The following is a 21,399-nucleotide window of genomic DNA, read 5'->3' as shown; positions in this document are numbered from 1 at the left end:
GTCATACGAACATAAGCAACACAAACTTTCAAAACCTTCTTCTTTATATGTAGAATACTTCTCCATATCTGAATACAATCCTACAGAAAGCTATGTTATCCAAGCCTTTATTAATTTAGCTCATTTAGCTGCTGCAGGCATGCCTTGCATTTCAAAGTCCTCATCACTGGCCTCATTGCTTATACATAAGGCCTGTAACTACCATTTGCTTCTGTATGTTTGCAAGGTGCATGTTCTTTAAAGGGGACCTGTCACCTTAAGAAATAATTCCAAATGCTTTTTTTTATCTAGTTTTTTAATTAGTTGAGCAAAATAAACTCTACTTACCCTACATTAATTATCTAAATCTTGTTTCCCTCAGTCTTGCAAGTACACAATCACTGCAAGCAGGCAGATGCCATTTTGAAAACACTATTATTAAGACAAGCTTTGCATCATCCCAAAATCTTGTTTATGCTCCACAATCTGGCATACAATCTGGAAACATTAATGCAATGATATCTAGGAAGTGTTGAATCGAAAGTGAAGGTAATTGCCTGTCCCGCCTCTATGCCTGTGGCGGGGCAGGCAATATATAACTTACAGCTCAGATTTTTAACAGGTATTTAAAATATTAATTTGGGTTTCATGTTTACTATTTCTTGATGTTTGAAGGTTTCTGGTTTGACATCTTAGATTGAAATTCTAGACCTCAAAACTCAGATACCCGTGACTATTAACCATTACATTTTGAAGTATTTATAAACTGAACTTATTACACCAGCCTTAAGGTTCAGCATGGTACAGAAGCCCAAAACATAATGTACAACAGTATAAATAAATCTAAAGCAACTGGACTTGTTAAGTTATCATTGAAGACGTTTCACTACTCATCCAAGCAGCTTCTTCAGTTCAACTGACTGGTATGGGAAGTCCTCAGCATATGTACTCTTCCACTAGTGTACATATACCATGACCTGGATGGATGAAAATCTTCATAGTCATAAAGTACAACATTTTTAGCCTACTTCTTTAGTTAAGCTTTAGTTCTCCTTTAAGAAGGATTACTAACTAATAGCATGCTGACCCAACAGTAGGTACAGCAAAAGTGGCATTGCCTACTAACTGTTATCATTTAGAAAGATACAGAGAAAGTGTGTCAATTAACAAGAAATCTCTGTTCAAATATAGAATGTTTATTTGCAGGCATTGCTTTAAACTTTGCCATGTGTTCAAGGTCAAATAGCAAAGATAATTTTTATATTAGCTAAGAAAAAATCAATAGAAGCTTGAGGCTAAAACAAGAAATATGCTTTACTAAAAAGAGACTTGGTGTTTTTTTTCTTATATTGAAATCAAATCCTTAACATAAGACCATATGATCTGGAGTATATTTTGATCTCTGACTTGCTGTTGTCTACAAAGAAGCACTTTCATTTAACTAGGTTACTTTGTAAATAATGTAAACAATCATACATTAACCTCAAAATATTTATATTAGATTTATATTTGTTAGATAATGTAAAGGCAAATAATAAAATAATATACTGCTTTATTTATCAGTGCTGGGTTGTTATTCACATGTATTAAAACCATATTTATTCGGTACTGTACAATAATGCCTCATTTCTACAACATTAATTTATGCATCCATAACTCATCTACATGTACACTCACCAAAAGGTTTATTAGGAACACCTGTTCAATTTCTCATTAATGCAATTATCTAATCAACCAATCACATGGCAGTTGCTTCAATGCATTTAGGGGTGTGGTCCTGGTCAAGACAATCTCCTGAACTCCAAACTGAATGTCAGAATGGGAAAGCGTGGCATGGTTGTTGGTGCCAGACGGGCCAGTCTGAGTATTTCACAATCTGCTCAGTTACTGGGATTTTCACTCACAACCATTTCTAGGGTTTACAAAGAATGATGTGAAAAGGGAAAAACATCCAGTATGCGGCAGTCCTGTGGGCGAAAATGCCTTGTTGATGCTAGAGGTCAAAGGAGAAGGGCCGACTGATTCAAGCTGATAGAAGAGCAACTTTGACTGAAATAACCACTTGTTACAACAGTGGTATGCAGCAAAGCATTTGTGAAGCCACAACACGCACAACCATGAGGCGGATGGGCTACAACAGCAGAAGACCCCACCGGGTACCACTCATCTCCACTACAAATAGGAAAAAGAGGCTACAATTTGCACGAGCTCACCAAAATTGGACAGTTAAGGACTGGAAAAATGTTGCCTGATCTGATGAGTCTCGATTTCTGTTGAGACATTCAAATGGTAGAGTCAGAATTTGGCGTAAACAGAATGAGAACTTGGATCCATCATGCCTTGTTACCACTGTGCAGGCTGGTGGTGGTGGTGTAATGGTGTGGGGGATGTTTTCTTGGCACACTTTAGGCCCCTTAGTGCCAATTGGGCATCGTTTAAATGCCACGGCCTACCTGAGCATTGTTTCTGACCATGTCCAACCGTATTAGTGGTGTTCCTAATAATCCTTTTGGTGTGTGTATGTCTGCTGTGGAAATACAGTAGGCACAGTCTTAAAAAGAGGTTTGAAACTATTTCACAAAGTGCATTTCTCTGTTGCACCTGTCTGTACCTCTTGGGGCACTATACTGTCTGTATCACTTTTACACCAAAAGACAGACTGAATTTTGTACATTTGCATGCAGATCAGATATGCTGGTAGAGCTGTACTTTTTCTCATTCATGACTTTGTCTTTCTAATATATTCTGATTTCATCAAATCTCTTTCTGTCTCATCCAGTGCCAGAAATGTAAGAATTATAGATATAAGTGTCATCATATGTACCAATACCTGCAGTATATTTTAAAGGCATTTTACTGCCAATAGATTTGCCACATTAGTGCCACCTAGAACACTATATTTATTCTGCAGAAACCATTACCATACCTGAGTAAACAGCTTTAGAAGCTTTCTGTTTGCGTAAGATAGCAGCTGCCATTTTAAGTAGCTTCCTGCCTGCAGTCTCTAGCCGTTATAGCTCTTTAGGGAGGGGGGAGGGAGTTCTTAGCATTCTGGTGGGAGGGGGGAGAAGTAGAGGGGAGGGAGAACTGCGCAGAATCTGGCCCAGGGAATTAAGGCTATTTCTGAGAGAGGAAGTCGGACACTGGAACATCATGTTACAAAAAAAGAGACAAGAAATCCTGTTTCTTTTGAAGGAGGACTCAGTGCAGCTTTACTGTAAGTGCTTATGGCTGTATTTACATAGACCTTTCTGATAAAGCTTACTTAGTTTTTACCTTTCCTTCTCCTTTAAGTGTAGATTTCAAGATTGCAATAGCTTCAAATATTATACTTGCCCAAGAAATCAATCAAGAAATCATCAAAGCCCCTCTTAAAGGCATTAACAGAATCTGCCATAACCTCACTGCCCTCGCCATGAAGAACCATTTTTGCTACTTCAAGTTCCTGAAGTCTAAAAGAAAGTACAGTAAAATACAAATTCTTTTTTGCAGGAATTTGTCGCTAGAGACAGATTTACTGGAAAGTTTAACTGTATAGGGAGATGCTAGTTTCTGAAAAGGTTAGTAATGATTATCTTTTTCCCATAGGTATTGCAGGTATGTTCAGGGTTATGGAAGCTAAACACTGGATGCAGGTTCTACAAGGTTTGAGGGTACCCACAAACCAGGACTCCACAGGAACAGAGAACCAGGAAAGTATTGCAAGTTGTTGAGCTGAATGCTAGGTACAGGCATTGCAGGGTGCAGGAAGTCTGCCAGCCAGGAATGGGTTAATGGTCGAAAGCTGGATGGAGTTTCAGGCAGGGGTAGCAATAAAGTTGAGAGAAGAAATTAGAAAATCTTAAATCTTTACCAAGCATCAGTCCGTGTCAAGCAAGGAAATCCAACCACCAAAATATCAGTACTAGATGGTTGAGGAAAGAAGGAATTTATCAAGGCACAAGTTGAGTTTGAATAAGGTAGAAACCAGAATCAACAGGACACACTAAACATGCAGCACTAACAGTGCACCTGCAGCCATGCAAACAACGGATTCAAAGGTTCAGAGCTGCAGAAATTTCCTGGAAGAGAACCCACACCTGACAACCTTCCAACTTGGTCAAACATTATCAGACAGAGTTCTGGAAGCCCTAATTCGAATTCATGAGTTTTAGCACCAAAAAAAACCTGAATTGTCGCAAAAATTTGCTGAGAAATTTGTTGAGAAATCAGCCCCATATTCTTCAGTGATACACCATCATAGCTCTAGTTAGCGCTTAACAGCCATTTACTTACAAGTTCCTAATATATATGGATATATATATATATATGGATAGATGAACTTTCGATGAATGATCAGCACCTTCTGTATAAACTGTGAAGAGAACGTTATAGTGTTGAACCAATCAAGTGATTATATGTATAGGAATTTCTGTATGAGAACATGCCCAATGTGTTCATTTAAGAGTCAAGCATCATAGTCAGTTAATATTTTACTGCATGTGAAAGCCAACACGGTCCCCAATAGAGAAAGAGCAGGCAGCTTTAAAAGCTAATGCTTGGCAGTCTCAGCCACCCTGACTGTCACTCTACGTGCAAGCTGGGAATGTTTTACGAGCTGTGTTTTATAAGCAGTGATTATGACTGAGTTATGCAAAACCCCAGACTGCTGGAGGAGAGCTAATTACATACAAGGCATTTTACAATAATTGAAGTTTTTGTGGTTTTCTCATTTAATTTTAAGGCAGCCGGTCATTCAGCCTGTTTAATATGCCTCCTTGAATATTTCTGTATCAAAATAAACATGCTTGTATTTCCTATTAATATTCAGGTCTCTGTGGCAATTTATTGCTTTGCGGTATTGGTTGTTCTGTTCTATTTGTATTTTGTACAGCTCTATAAACTATGATGCGGGGATGTAGAATATTTCTGCTGTTGCTAATGGCACTATGCATAATTGCAAAAAATAAACAAATAAATAAGATTGAGGAGACTGCCTCATACCTAAGCTGATCAGAAAACCCTGCGCTACACTGATGAGCCTCAAAAAAGGCGAAACCGGTCTGTAGTTGGGAATCTGATCAGCTATTGTCCTGGCTTCAGCTTCAAACCCAGTGGGTGAGCTGTAGCCTATAGGATAAACCCATGTAAATGGGATTTTTTTAAGAGTTTGGAATTCATTCCCAGAATTCCTTTTGTTTGCAAAAAATAAGAAATCTTCAATAAACATTGTATTCAAAGCAATACCACAAAAGTGACCTGCTTGGCCATTGTGGCTTATCCTGTAACAAAACTGTCATTGATCATGTTACATTAATTACAATGCAAACTGTCATTTTTTGGCACAGTTCCTACTTGAAGCACTGCTTTACTGCCTGTGGGGAAAGTCCCAGACAAGAAGCTCCATAATTACAGATCTGGATCTTCCTCTAGATAACCCTTTATTAAGGGAAAAACAGAGGTTGCCACAGTTCACCAGAGAGGGTTTCATGGCTCTCTATTCACTCGTATGGGATATATAGGGGCAGATTTATCAGCATTCCCATTTTCATGGTTTTCGTGTATTTGAAACCACAACTAAACTAATTTCCACAAAAACCATGAATGTCTAGTTGTTTATTAAAAGATCTGAATTAAAAAAGCATGAACAAATAAAGTTATAGGAAAAACACTGCAACATTTTTGTATTCTCGTACAAATGAAGAAAAGCCTGAAAACATCTAAAACCAAGAAGCAAAGAAAGATCTTTAAGTTGTAAAAAGGGCACCTAGGGGCCCATTTACTAAGCAATTTTGAGATAATTTTGTATTTTTTCTAAATTACAGAACATTTCGGAATGTTTGCGAAAGGTTTGTTAAAATTCCACAAGTTTTTTGTGGTTTTCGTTAAATTTCTGCGAAAAATCGTACTTTGCGTGAAGAATACGAACATTTTGGAATTCGTTAACGCTTTGGTTACACTTTCCTTGGGACTATCTTTTCGCCAGGTTTGATCTGTCGAGTACCACTGAGTCCTATGGAAGGCTTCCAAAGCCAGACATGGAAGGCATCAAAGCCAGAAAGGTTTTCATGGCATAACGAACTTTTCGGCATGAAAATATTGTGACTTTCCGAATGCAATTGCGATATTTTCGCACAAACGATAACAGCATTTGAGACATTTTAGAACTTCAGAAATTATCGTGGTAACTCGGATCTTAATAAATGTTCCCCCTAGATTAACGGATTTTTGCTTTCAGATTTGCCACAGTTTAGTTTCATAATAAATGGTAAAAATAACTTGTATTTTTTTCCTGCAAGAAAGTCATATTTTTGCACAAAAAATACAAATTGTGAAAAACAGAACATTAGTAAATGCACATCTTAGAGAATCTTAATTAACTGATAAAAGTGAGTGTTCACCTTTTGATAAATATGTCCCTAGATTTGTGAAATTTCCTTCTGTCAGCTGCTTCAAAATTTGATAAATATGCCTCTGAAGTATCTACAAATTATTTTAATATTCTGTATTATTTGAATATCATTAAAGTTCAACCCAGGAAAGTGTCAAATTGGCTTATTTCTAAAAAAGTAATTTTTCTGTAATATTCAGCAAAAGGCCTCTGCAGAACCCAACATTTACTTTCGTGTCACTCAGACTAATTTGGAATGCCCATTTCAAAGGGCCTGTCTCGCTGCGAAATAAGAAGTACAGAAACAGAAAAGTCTGTAGCTAATGTAGTTACATAATGGAAATGGATTTTAAAATAGGCCTACAGTACAAAAACCCAATGCTTTTTTTCTGCTCAAGTTGGAGCAAAGTCTGCTTTTATGAAGGGCTAAAGGTTGTACATTTTTGAGACCTCCTTACAGATGTACTTGCCCATTAAATCTGTTCTCCTTTCATTCCCCTATTCAGCCTACAGTGAGATCAACCTTGTCTGGTTCTACTCCATTTGACAGCCCGTTAGCTGAAAGTTGTCTTTGCAAAGCCATTGCAAAGCTTATATTTTTTACTGGCTGTCTCCACACTTCATGAATAATGGAATATAAAAGAGCAAAACCCATAGATATTGTTGCCTTTTCTATCATGTTATTATTTGATGAAGTTAGAATTTCCCTAAATAAGCCAAGCACATCTACCTGGATAGCACCAGAAAAGCAAAACCTGGGGACACAGAATAATCCAGCCATGACCTTTTGGTTCATGCAGTGACAAACCATTCATCATTTTCCAGATACACTCTCAGGTAATGATTAAACCCAGCAGCAGCCCTCCAGTTTCTCTTCTTTCCTTTCCTCTTAAATTATCCTCCCTCCCAATTCTGTTCTGTTATTTTTACTTTTATTTCCCCTTTCACCATTTCCTACACAGCTTTCTTCCCTGTCCCCCTTCCTATTCCCCCATTATACAGTTACCTAGTTCAAACTCTAGCAAAATATTCAGCCGTTAATTTGTTTAATTTTGTGTATATTTTACTTCAATAATCTGAACAATTCAAACAACAATTCTTTGGAGTAGGGAATTCAGACCCGCATTACTCTTCCTAGCTAGTACAAGATATACTAGTGACATTAAGGTAAAATCTCACACCCAATGTGATAACTTCAGTGGCAAAAATTTAAAGGACCCTCCATCACTTGCTCATACAGGCTAATAATTATACTTAAGGCAGATGTCACAATATTCGCAAACATACTCGCAAATAAGCTCAAATTTCATTGTATCGGACAAATCAGTAATCCAGCCAGAAAGGTCCACAACATTAGCTGATGTGCTGCTTAATTTCAGTGATCCTGCCCCTCCTTTCCAATCAGTATTGGACTTTGTCTAAGAAAAAAATCTAAGAAATACTCCAAACTCACAATAAATAGGGAGAAATGCAGTCTTTTTACCCATTGGTGCTCACCCCTTTCCCATCACCCTCAAACTGTTTTGATTCCCCTCAATACCTGGGAATAGTGGAAGCTAGGAAGGACACTCAGTACCTTAACCTGAACTTTACAATATGAACTATCTGAACAAAAGCTCATCTACTGGTTTACTCTACCATTGACAGTCTGGGGCAATGTTTGCAAAACCTCAGTTGTAAAGGGTTTCTCCAGCCTATACATATACTTTTTGGCTTCCCAGCTATTTTGTTATCAAGTGTACCCCTGACCCTAAGGGCTCTGGCAGATGGGGAGACTAGTCACCCGCGACTAATCTCCCCGAAATACCATCCCACCAGTGAGTATGTAAATTGCCGGTGGGGAAATCGAGGCACCGCGTATGCCATCCCACTGGGGATTTACATTTTCGCCGGTGGGATGGCATTTCCGGGAGATTAGTCGCCCAAAACAAGGGAGATTTGTCGCAGACGACTAGTCTTCCCATCTGCCAGAGCCCTAATAATGGAAACTTCCCGGTACAGACCATACTATCTAGTTCAGTGGAAACCCTTGAATATATGCATTACAAAAGGTTCTATAAATTGTAGACAGAACCCAGTCATTATGGCTCCACAAACAGCCCGAGACACTGCTGTATAAGTATCTAGTTTGAAGCCTTTCCTCCTCTCACCTGATCTGCCTTTTTTGAGGCAACTCTGCTTCTTTCATGTTCAACAACTTCTTACATATGAGATAACCCAGAGCCCCCCCCCCCCCCCCCCCCCCCAGAAGAGCAACTTATAAACAGGGAAAGACTACAAAGGCCTAATCAAAACCTCTAGACTAATCCACTTTGTGTACTGGCCATTTAAGCATGCCTTAGTTCTCTACAACTCAACCAAGGATTTTTCCACTTTTGAGATTACTTTGAAGATGCCAAACCCAAAGAAATTGGTCACTGAACTAAAATGCTATATATCTTAACTGCTTTATTTAAGCAGACTTTTTGGCTAGGCCCCAGGAAAAATGATGAAATATGGGCCAATAGGACTGCAGCAAACATGTGAACAGTACTGGGTGTTTTTGCAATCTCGTAGAATACCTTCTAGATCTTTTGTCAGACCATACTGAAATATTGTATTTTACTATTTTATAATGAATGCTGTACTTTCCCTAACTCTCTACACCCACTACTCCTTCCTGTCATCTTTTTCTTAAATAATAATAAAACCTGTTTAAAAAAACAATGTTTGCAGTTGTCTTAAGAAGAATCTATTTACTAATTTAAGGGGAGCAAATAAGCCGCAATGTACTGTTACAATGTGTCAGTTGCTATCCAATTATATATTTACATATACATGTTACTCTGCACGAAGGAAAACACAAACACTGGTTAAAAGGATAATGGTCCCATAGTTTTATTAACAGGTTAGCAAAACAAATGGATTACATTATTTACACATTATTTGAAAAATAAAGTAGTGATAAAAGCACATCACAATCTTTATGGAATTATTTTTGGTAGCCACTCCAGAAGTCCAACTACTTCGAGAAGCTTTAAGAAAATGCCAATAGATATGCTGTAAGGCTCAACCACAAAAAGAGATAACCTTTAATGCAAAGATAAGTATTTTTCAACATGTTTATTCGGTGTAAAAGTTACAAAGACTATACTGGAAAGTTCAGTTTATTATAAACCATTTTTGGTTTGTTGTTGGTATAAGAGAATTGGTTTGGAAGTTCTGACAAACAAAAGGCTATTTACTCTTATTTTGTTGAGAAGCTGGTAAACCTGAAATGATTTCTGCTCACCGCAAAGGAATGAGGTAGGGGATATATTACAGCAACTCAAAGTGTGAGCCCCATGCAAATGTAGAGGAACATAATCTATGCTGGATCTAGAATTTTAAAAATAAAACACTTTTAAAATCTAACAAAAGTGCAATGAAAACTAAGTTAATGAAAAATATGTACATTTACATGAGTTTTAACGTGACTCCAACATTGCTCGGGGGAACAAAAAATCATAATTCTATAATCTCGTAACCCTGCCTGCTGTGTATAAAGCGGGCAGCGTGATGGTACCATTTAGGTCTATTCATTGTTATGTAACTGCAGGATTTAAGTGATGCTCATTTGGCATCCACAGAATGAGAACAGTCAACTTATTCATATGCTGAGACTTCAGTTAAAAATGAAAACAAAAAACCCCAAAAAAAGATCTGTTCGCTATTTAGCACAATTCCTACATTCAATAACAGAAAATGTAATGCATCTGAGAATCAACCTTTTAAAAGCCCATTCCTAATAAGAAAGGTTTCCAAAACATCGCCACATAACTGTTAGGAATACCAACTAACAACTGCAGAGTTCTGAGGATTTATTGTTAGGAGGCTTCACTGCTATTCAAAAACTGTATATTAATTTTTTTACATGAAAAGTATTCAGAATTAATACATGGTTTTCATTTACCGCCAGAGAGCCTAATTTAAATGTGTCAATTTATTTGCCTGAATATACTAGATCACCCAAAACTGTAACTGCTGCTGGTGTGTTTGCCACCCGAGATATGCATGCTGGGAACCACATTTATGGAAGGACCAAAATAACAAGTTGTCACTTTGTTTGATTATCAAGCATTCCAATCAGTAACTTAAGGATTGTGCTATGTATGGCAATCTAAAGAATAGAAGAGAGAAAAAGTAAACATCTGTCCAAAGTATGGTCTTCTACACAAGAGTAGATTGAGAAAAGCCAACCCTTAAATTACAGCCAACAAACAAGCAGCCTACAATTAAGGGCTCACATAGTAACAATATCCTGTTTTTCTGGTTTTCATAAATAAAAAAGAAAAAAAAAAATCACAGTATTTTAAAACAAAGTCCATCAAGGGTTTTCAAGCAGGACATTGTGCCTAGTATAAACTCTTAGAAAAAAAACATTTTTTTTTTTTGTTCACGTCTTGTCCGGTTTTCTCAACATTCATCCACCAGGAAAAGTAGTACGAACAAATGTAAATATAATTCCCATGCCCATGGGTAACTTGAGGTACTAGGAAACAGGTGGCCAAGTGAAGTGCAGAACTGTAATGATTATATATCAGTCTCTAAAGCAGCTGCAGTTTTTTTTTGTTTTTTTGAGTATTAAAATACAAAGATGTCCAGAAAGTGGTGCTTTCGAAATTACAGTCTAGTGAGAGATTCCATGAGTCTTTAGAGGATTTTCCACCATGAAACTATGCCATAAAGCAGAAATCCTCCAGTTAGTCTAAAAATTACTCAAGCTTTGTTCCAAGTAAGCATGATAAGCTAATGAGAAATAATGGTGCCACTGCGTAGCAAACTTCCTCATTGAAGTTTATGTATATTGTACATACTCCCATGAGTATCAGTGCTTCTGGGAAAAAAAAGATGTTAAGTACTTAAAAGCAGCTTTTTCTTTTTTCTTGTGATTTCCACCACTTCCACCAGTGTTCAAGTAAGTCCTTTGTTTTTCTTTTGAAATGAAAGGTTTATTCTTTTTTGGTCTCAGTATTCTCTGCAAGATTTTTTAAACTAAAGTTTTTTGTCTGCTGGGAAGCATCTACTTGTCTTTCCTCTGCCGTTTCCATTTTGCTCACATGGAAATCTTTTATGTTTTGCTCAATGTTTTCTTTTGGCTTTCTGTTCTCTTCATTCCCCTTCCTGTTGTCATGAACAGTCCTTTGAAAGGAGAAAAGGAAATATAATGAATTTGTTCTTTCTGCAGTGTTACTATCATCAGCTGCTATATACTATACAACCCACAGTTTGGAGAATACATTTAGGCCCAGGCAGAGCCTATGAAAGTGATCTTTAACTAAAAGTAAAATGTATTAGAAATAAAGCTAGCCTAAGAATTATTGTACTTCTGGTTTATTTACTGTTTTCAATGCTCCCCACCTCTAGAACATTGCTATTAAATGAAACAGGGGACATCTATCTGATGTTGTGCTAAGCATAAATTATCTGGAGATAACTGGTTAGAACAGAACTGTATTACTATGCAGCTTTTTAAAACCCAATATTAATGTTACTACCAATAAAAACCACAACCAGCCAACGAATAGAAGTATATAAAAGGCATGTTATATATTCACTGCATAAACAAATCAGTACAGGTATGAGATGGGTTATCCGGAATCCACTTATCAAGAAAGCTCCGAATAACAGGAGACCATCAACCTAGAGACTTCAATTTTACTATAATAATTCATTTTTCTCTGTAATAATAAAACAGTACTTTGTACTTGATCCCAACTAACATATAATTAATCCTTATTGGAGCCTAAACAATACTATTGGTTTTACTTGATGTTTAAATGATTTATTTAGTAGACTTAAGGCTTGGATATCCAAATTACAGAATGATTTTATCTGGAAAACCCCAGGCACTGAGTATTCTGGATAACAGGTCCCATACCTGTAACAGAAATGTTACAAGGGCCACAAAACACCAACTTACATGCCATGTCTTAACACATGACGTTCCCATTCAGTGTACAGTGCAAAGTTTCTTCCACAAAACTCACATGGAAAACGCTTTTCCTGAGCAATAACATTGCTTTCAGAAATAAGTGCAGCATCTAAGAAGGAGAGAAAAGAGTTTCATTCATTTGCTAACAAATCTCCTAAATAAATCCCTGCCTCACTATTTTGATATAAAATGGACATCTGGACTAAATGCATGTACACTTTTTTGCTAAAAGAAATACTGTACTGTAAGACTTTAAATTTCTTTAATTAATATGTGTGTTTTTGGCAGGAGTAGTGGTTTAACACAAGCCTTCTTTTTTTTTAAAGATCAGTTAATGGGTCACTATGGGCGTATGCTTCTTGTTTTGTTCTACAGATTACTAGTGCACAGATAATCCCTCTGCAAAATTGACTTCTGTTTATCTTTAAAACAAGACAGTGGGGGAAGGAAGGGGGTGGTATACTGGTAATCCAATAATCGACTTCACAAGGACCAAACATGGAAGCTTCAATGACCAGCTCAAGAAATAACAAAAAAAAATTGTCAAAAACCAATAGGCAAACAGTATGTTCGACACAAGCCCTAGTCATTGCATTTATGTTGAACAAGGGGACATGCTACCCCTTTCAAAAGACCCTGTCATTAATGCTGTCAATGCAAATTGATTATTAGTTAAATAATGAGAGGTTATCTTTGGAGGAAGGCACACCCTAATATTCAGATTGAGAGATATAAAGGGTAATTTATGACAGCAAGTGTTGCATGCAAAAAACACAAGTCTGCCCCTACTTATGCAACCCACTGGGGGAACCCTGTATGTAACACCACATTTAGGGAGGCCATAGCTCCCTGGTTCCCCAATATCAATAGGTACACTTGTGCACAGTTCAGCAGAAGAGGCAGGACCTATGCCACAACTATACAGATGTGCAAGTTGTGTGTTTAGACACAAATACATTTAATGAATGGTGTCAATAAGGGCAACATTTGTGTCCATTACAGTGTAAAAGACCCCTATAGGCTTTTGAAATTCTTGATTTTTCCCAGTTTTTCAGCTTGGGCCTACCCCTTATATTCTGCACCTCTACTGGTCAATGTTAATTACATTATAAGCATAACCTATTGTAAATTTATGACAAAACACAAGGATTTGCAATTGAATTCAGCAACCTCTCTCTGGATCTACTGATCGTTTTGACATGTGGTTTTCACGGTAACCTCATTTTTTTTAAACCTGCGTTCAGTTTGAATTGGCCAGGTTGATAACGCAATCTCTTTAAGCCTCTGTGGCCTTCTGAAAATCCCTATAATGGATAGGATAGGAAGAGTCGTCTATTTCCCATTTGTTTGGTGTTCATAGGGCAGCAGTGGACACTGGCATCTTAGCTTTTACAAGCAAATAGTTCACCCGAGAAGTGCTCATCTGCTAGCAGTTTTAGAATAGTTCCAATCTTATTTTTAATCCCTTGCTTTGCTCAAAAGTCTTCACTGGTCAATAGAAGGCACTTTAAATGACTCACCTTGACACTTGGTAGTGACCTCTTCTTCATCACTACTCGAGCTTTCTGGTTTATCTTTCATTTGTTCTAACTGATCCAGATTTACCAATCCAACCAACTCAAAATTACGACATACCTGTAAACAAAACGTAAGTTAAGTTAAATAGTAAATACAGCTGTTTTAAGTTCAAACTGTAGAGTTACAAACTAACGCATTTCAATCATTAATCATCAAGATGCTTTCAAAATGGTCTTGCTCTCATGAAAACATTTACGAAAACCATTTTTTATCTATCTTTATTAATTATGTTTTTAAACGTTGATACTTAAGCATTCGGTAAACAAATTTATTTACATATACACACACACACATATATATATATATATATATATAATAGAGTTAATCACGATGGATCAGCACTCTCATAATTCAAAAAAAATTATTATAACATGGTGAAAAAAATCCAACATTCTTGTCCCACCTGGGCACCTTTCAGAATATTGAGGACCAGTATACTAGGACTAATTATTATATAAATTATATATATATATATATATATATATATATATATATATATACATACACCAAGCTCTAACCCATGGTGGGTCAATACTAAAGCCAGGTTTTCTGAATCCTAATCCCCCAATTAACAACTGAACTATTTTTAATGTAATGCTCATTAATTTGAAAACATTAGAGCTCAGTGCTGCCATTGAGTTCTAACGCATGAGAAAGCAAGATGGGGTTCAAAAGCAGCTAAACACATTCTGAAGCACACACACATTAAAATATTTTAATCCACTGAACAGTTTCCTGACTTTCCTGATACTTATGGTCTAATATTTCCATCCTACTTTTATTTTGCGACACTCTTTAGTCAAACAACAAAACAGGGCCTACCTTATGCTCCTCTCTCAGATGAGTATCCAACTCCTCAGATAGTTTGGTCTCATAGTAACAGAGTTGACATTTGTAGGGCTTTAGTTCATTGTGCTTTTCAATGTGTTGTTGTAAGGCCTCATCACTCGAGCAGGTAAAGGTACATTTATCACATCGAAACACAACTCCCTGGAGGTGTTTCGATAATTTGGAACGGCAAACTTCAATGGGAACGACCCTCTCTTCTGCAACAAAATTTTGCAAGTGTAAAGGTAAAAAAAAAAGATGAAAAAAGCAAGATTATAACGTAAACCAAGGCAATAATAATTACAATTTCAAATGAGCAAAGAAAACCAAAAAGAAAATTTCATAAGCTTATATTAGTTCTAAAAATACATTATCAGCATTCCCTAAAATAATTGTAACTATTAGATATGAAAAGTCATACTCATACCAAAGTGTTCATTTAAGAAAATAAACTATTTGCATTAAAAAACTAAGAAACCTATGTATGAACCCTCTGTTCTAGATTTTCCTTTTTCACTTTCGCCAGAAAATACAGGTGGTAGCTGTATGCAATGCATCTGAAATGAAAGTAGCTTATATAAAATGGGCATAACTTGTTGTTTACATCAAAGGCTAAAACACAGATGACTTGCATTCCCCTGAACAAAACCTCCACCTTCAAAGCTTTAGCACAAAGGATTTTAGACCCAACATCTGTTCAGGTTACCAACTAATTAAGCCTTTCACAACAAGTAATATGATAGCAGACCATTTCACTTAATGAATAATAAGTGGTGAAAAAACTTGCCATTCCCTTGTGTATTTTAATATTTTTTCTTATAGCTAGATGGATAACATACACATTTTCTTATTTTTACCTAAATTCTTAATCATTGAAAGACCTTTTATGTGAGGGCATGTATGGCAATATAGCTATTACTAAATACAAATCACTCATGTAAACATATACCCAAGGACAGACAGCACGGTGCACTCAAAGTACAAATCTCAAGTCAAAGCAAATAACTGATCACTTGTCAAATCTAGCTTTCTTCATCTTGACATTTGGTATGAAAATACATTAAGACATTTTAGGGGAACATGAGTACACATGCTTATCTAAAAATGGAACAGAATATTCTATACACTGAATAGGTGCTATCCTGTCTGCCTCTGCCTCTCAGATATAGGGATGGTCTCTAAAAGGTTCTGTTGCATTTGGTTGGACCCTATGGAATGTGAAAATATGTTGCGTCTAACTGAACACCTCCTGGATGATAAAAGGGTCCCTGAAACGTTTTGCTCCATTCATGTCCAAATTACATGTGGTGACAAAAAAACTTGTTGAACCCAGTATGGATTTTTTTTTTTTTTAACAAAAAGTAGTTGTTGAATTCCTTGGCCGCTGAGTTGTTTTGTTGTATTCATTTATACAAATTCACAAAGAGAAAGGCAACAAATGCACAAACGTTTTATTTTAATAAGGAAATTATATATATACATACACACACACAAACATATATGCATACATGCACACATATTTAGACTCTCATCCCCCATCAGTACACATCTAAACATTTGTTCCTTCCTAGTGTTATTATTTTTGCATTTCCTGCCTTAGAAAAGAATTCAGTCCCTTGTCCAATTTTCTTATTAAATGAACAACATATCCTACATATCGACTAGTTTTATTCTTATATTCTTGTAATATTTTCCTATGTTTTGAACCATCAATTCTTCCTTATCTAATATAAAGATGTCTTGTTCTAAAAGCAGCCGTTTGATGCAACCACTACTATGTTTTTAAAGTTACGTTACTTTTTAGGGGGTTTTGCAAAGCACAAATCTTTGTTTTGTCTGCAGAGAAAATACAGACAGATTTATCAAAAAGTGAAATTAGTGCACACCAAAAAAAAAACACCCACTTTGTATTCATTTATAGAAGTGTATTTATTAAATGGTGAGCCCATTGATAAATATACTTATAAAAATCACACAGGAATGAATAGAAACTGGGTGAATTTTTCTGTAGTGAGCTCTAATCTCACATTTTGCTAAATTTATCCTTAAGTGTCAGCCATCAAAATCAAAATGTAATATTTATATTCTGTGCATCTTTGCATGTACCCATAGTTGGGCAAGCAGAAGCATATGTGTTATTAAAAAATTCACCCGTGTCTTCCATTATTATATATATATATATATATATATGGCATGAAGGAAGAGATTATTATAAACATATTTCATAATATAGAAATCAAAAGTTGCTCAGTATTGAACAGGTATCACTATTTTAATTGCTTGCTTAGAAGAAATGCTTGTTGTCATGATGGGACATACACAGAGCTTGACAACACAGTGCACAGGAGATCTAACACTGACAGAAGCGCTCCCAGTGGTATAATGCAGCTTGAAACCTGATCCAACATTTGCTAAAAATACCTGACCACTGGGGAAAAATACCAAACATCATATGCACAGAAGAGTAAACCAAAAAGCTTATAAACAGCCATGGGCTAATTTTAAAATAAACATATATATTACTAGGTCCTGATTTCTTAAAAATCAGTTAAAATGGAAGTTATTGCTCAAAACCAAGTACTTTTTTTAAAGCAAAATATGCAGGATAAAGTCACCAAATGTTTTATGTATTAAATCAGGCATAGTTTAAATGGAATGGCCCACAGGGCGGTTTCAAGCCCTTGGGCACTGTATTTTTCGTTATTTAAAAAACAGCCTGTTTGCCATTACATTAAAAGAACTCCCTTTGAATGGGAAAGAAAAAATCATCCCCAGTGTTTCAGTAGCAGGAGAATTTACTGCACACTTAGGGGCTGATTTACTAACCCACGAATCCGACCCGAATTGGAAAAGTTCCGACTTGAAAACGAACATTTTGCGACTTTTTCGTATGTTTTGCGATTTTTTCGGATTCTGTACGAATTTTTCGGATCCAATACGATTTTTGCGTAAAAACGCGAGTTTTTCGTATCCATTACGAAAGTTGCGTAAAAAGTTGCGCATTTTGCGTAGCGTTAAAACTTAACGCTACGAAAAATGCGCAACTTTTCGCGTAAGTTTTAACGCTACGCAAAATGCGCAACTTTTTACGCAACTTTCGTAATGGATAGGAAAACTCGCGTTTTTACGCAAAAATCGTATTGGATCCGAAAAATTCGTAAAGAATCCGAAAAAATCGCAAAACATACGAAAAAATCGCAAAGTACCGATCATTACAAAAAAAACGCAATCGGACTCCATTCGACCCGTTCGTGGGTAAGTAAATCAGCCCCTTAATCTCTTTTCCTTGATTCTTCATAGAAATTATGGGGGAGTAACGTAGTTAATCAAATTACTATTCCCAGGGTAAGGTGTTAAGTAGACAGGGCGATTAAAGACATACAGATAACTGCTTAGTGTCAACTACAAATGTGCAATCACTAGCACCTCATATCCTGGAGCAGCAGGAGTCAGGTTGCTTTTTGTTACGTCCTACTGGAAACTATAGGGACACTGTAAAGTGCTACATAGGCCGCAGAGTCATATTTTATATCCACAGATGTGTAATGGACCACATTGAATATTTTAACTTGTTCTGTTGCCCTACTAAATGGGAAATGTAAGAACCTACAGATTTTGACATGGGAACTGCCCTCCGTTCCAACATTCCAAATGCCTATGCTGAAAGCATGTTCCAAAAACATGTTTCAAAATAAAATTCCCACTGAAATACTTTACAAACTAGTTCACATTATTACACCTGTTAAAATGGAAAGGTTCTTAGAAGGAACTCTCAATTAAATTGTGAAATAAATGTATTAAACAGCTAGCACACTTTAGTGGGTTTTGTTAGTTAGCAACATCTACACAAGGTTGCAATACCAGTCAGTAACGTGCCCCTAAAGGAGACACTTATGGCAGATCACCTGATGAGTGGAGTGCCACTGGGTTGAGAGCTAATGTCTTTGTGGGAGAATCCAGCAGATGTATGCACTGTTTGTCATTGTTAAAAAAAATGAATGCTGATGTTCTAGGTTTTACCTTGAATTTGCTTTTCTTAATGTAATCAGACATGTTACTTGTTCTGAAATGCCCACTTAGATTCAATTTAGGAAAACTGCTCAAGTCTAATCCTTACAATGCATGAAGAAAAGCTCTTCTAAGTGCTTATGTTGCAGATTTCAATAGGAATATGGAGGATGTTAATATATTATTGACTCAGTGTAAGATTAGCAGAACTAAAATTTCTCAGCCTTTCTAATCAAGGTTATGCACAGAGATAGAGGAGAGTTCTAAAGGCACCTGCCTTTATTTTGTATGCATTAAAACAAACATAACAATCATGTTCTTTCTGTCTGATGTTTCTCAGGGAGAATTCTATGTTAAGGGTAAATGAAATGTTCTCTTTTATATGAGAAATGTTTTCATTCTCTAGTTCTATTTGAAAACTATTTGACCAGTTTAATTTTCCTGATAAAGTACAAAATGATTGTATTCTATACAGTTTATCCAACATGCTATAGTCTATCCTTTGAAGCAAATATACACTACCAATAATGAGTAACAAAACATTGTATTTAAATGCATAGACAATCTCTTTCATTCTTTAGTGTTACGGGTTTTTTTTCCCATCAATTTTTTTTTTTTTTTTAGCAATTTCCTACTGAACTGTATTATCTTTGTGTATGCAGGCTAATGTTCCTTTTAGACCTATTCTGGATATTCAAAATATGAAGAAAAATGTTTCAAGAAACAAATAAATGGGAGAAAAAACAACATGCAAACATTTTTGAAACTTAAACCGTTAAATGCATGTTATTTTAGATTGAAAGCTCTTTTGGGCAGACTTCTCTACATCTTGTCCCAGTTTTTTAATTTGTGTGTTTAATGTATACACCCATTTATTTACAGCACTGTGGAATATATTGGCACTTTTTAAATACATAATAATATTTTAACACATAAAAAACTACATTCCATTCCATAGAGGTATCTGCAATATTCAGATGTATTCGTTTTTACATTTTAAAAGACCCTTTCACAACCCTTTTAAAAGCTACCAATTTTTTCAGACTTTCCTAACTTGGCTCCATCCCTTCACTCTTTAGCATCTCTATTGGTCACTGAGCCTGTGAATCACATTATGGGCATGACCAAGTGTAGGAGGGGACCCAGTACGTATGTTTACACGGAGCAGATATCAGCCCAAAAATGTATGGTTTCGCATTTTTCGTGCAAATGCTCACTCCGTGAAGCTGCTCTAAGCCCAAAGCTGTGCCTGTTAATGAAGTTACATGGAGCTGCTGGCCTAAGTGCTGCACAACTTGTTGACCTTATATAAAGAAATCATTTGGAGTTCTGGCTCAGTTGTGTTTAGAGTAGTACTGTGTTTATGATGTGGAAGGCTGACATGATAGTCAGCAATCAGTGTTAAATTTAGCTGCATGCACAGGGGTAACCCATTAACTGAACCTCTGACATAGGTAATGACTGGTGCTGGGGGAGGGGCAGATAGAATGACATGATTCAGTATTCTTACAGAGGGCTACAGACATGTCTAACTGTCTATAATGTTTTCATTGATACTCGTCAAACTGCCTAATACTATAATAAAATTTGCAAAAAAATATGGTTACCTCTGTGCAGAACTATATGGTCTATCATGTTGTGCTTATATTTGGTATGGTACAGGCAGAGAGGGCAGCGTAAATCTTTGGGTCCTTCCATAGGAGTAGCAGAATGTCCAGCTTCAACATGCATAGTAAAAGCCGATCTGTAAGCAATAATTAAAAACTCAAATATTGCAACAACTGTGAAGGCTTTACCATATTGACATCAACTGTAAAACATGCTCATAAAGATAATAATTTTTATAAAAAGTTCCATTTAAGTGCCAAGGAAATTACACTTGTTCACTGGCTGCTAAGGTTTACCTGGGGCAAATCATAAGACATATTTCATAACCCATTATGCTTTTAGTATAACAAAAAAGACAAAAATAATTATTAGTTTTACTGGCTATGGCAACAATAATAAATGTAGAATGAGCTAAGAAGGGGCTAAAGTAATCTTGTTAAGTAAACTTGACTTGCAATATGCTTTAATGTTATTTTTACTTACTTAAAGCAAGTGTAGAAGGAGCAGTCTTTGCACTTGAAGAGTTTTTTCCCTCCATGTTTATCCCGGTAGTGACGACGAATACTCTGAATATATCCAGAGCTAAAATCACAAAATTCACAGTTGAGGACGGCTTCTTGATTTTGCTCAGCTGAGGTGCTGCTCACAGGAAGAGGTGCTGGGCTATTGTTATTATATCTAGCAAGAGCAGCTGACTGGTAATGATTGAGTTGCTGCTGAACATCTGGTGGCTCAGAATATGAAGAGTCTGTGGCAGGAGAGAAAACAGAAGAGCAGCTTGTAAAGGTCTGCATTGGCTGCAGTTGAGGTCTTGTAACAAACAATTATATCATTCTTTTTTTTATTAAAATTCTAGACATTTAGCATTAGTAGTAAAATATGTAAGCAGCATACCATTCCACTTAAATAGCATGCTTACGAAAATATAGATATGAATACCATCTTTATTTCAGTAGACTGGCTCTTGCCATTTTAGATAGAATCACTGTTGGCCAACTTACTCATATAACCCAGTCCCTAATGGAATACATGCTTTGTTTTGTTGATAAAACACAAACACGAGCCACAATAAAGC

General features: G+C 36.3%; 1 protein-coding gene across 2 annotated transcripts in view; it reads right to left on the bottom strand.

Moving 5' to 3' along the window:
• Positions 1–9,201: 9,201 nt before the first annotated feature.
• znf462 (zinc finger protein 462) overlaps positions 9,202–21,399 on the bottom strand; it is a 51,290-nt gene continuing 39,092 nt past the window's right edge. The window contains exons 8-13 of one of the 2 annotated variants that reach the window (XM_002933988.5): positions 20,808–21,072; positions 20,324–20,460; positions 14,703–14,926; positions 13,823–13,937; positions 12,291–12,411; positions 9,202–11,509 (exon numbers count right to left, since the gene is read on the bottom strand). In XM_002933988.5, coding sequence (XP_002934034.2) covers positions 11,320–11,509; positions 12,291–12,411; positions 13,823–13,937; positions 14,703–14,926; positions 20,324–20,460; positions 20,808–21,072 — 1,052 coding nt within the window. In that variant the 3' untranslated portion in view covers positions 9,202–11,319. The remainder of the gene's footprint in view (positions 11,510–12,290; positions 12,412–13,822; positions 13,938–14,702; positions 14,927–20,323; positions 20,461–20,807; positions 21,073–21,399) is intronic. The other variant, XM_031890462.1, reaches the window with a different exon arrangement.

The sequence above is a fragment of the Xenopus tropicalis genome, chromosome 1 (genome assembly GCF_000004195.4).
Source record: "Xenopus tropicalis strain Nigerian chromosome 1, UCB_Xtro_10.0, whole genome shotgun sequence".
Taxonomy (NCBI): Eukaryota; Metazoa; Chordata; class Amphibia; order Anura; family Pipidae; genus Xenopus; species Xenopus tropicalis.
The sequence above is the reverse complement of the archived record's forward strand: the minus strand, read 5'-3'. Positions and strand labels throughout refer to the sequence as shown.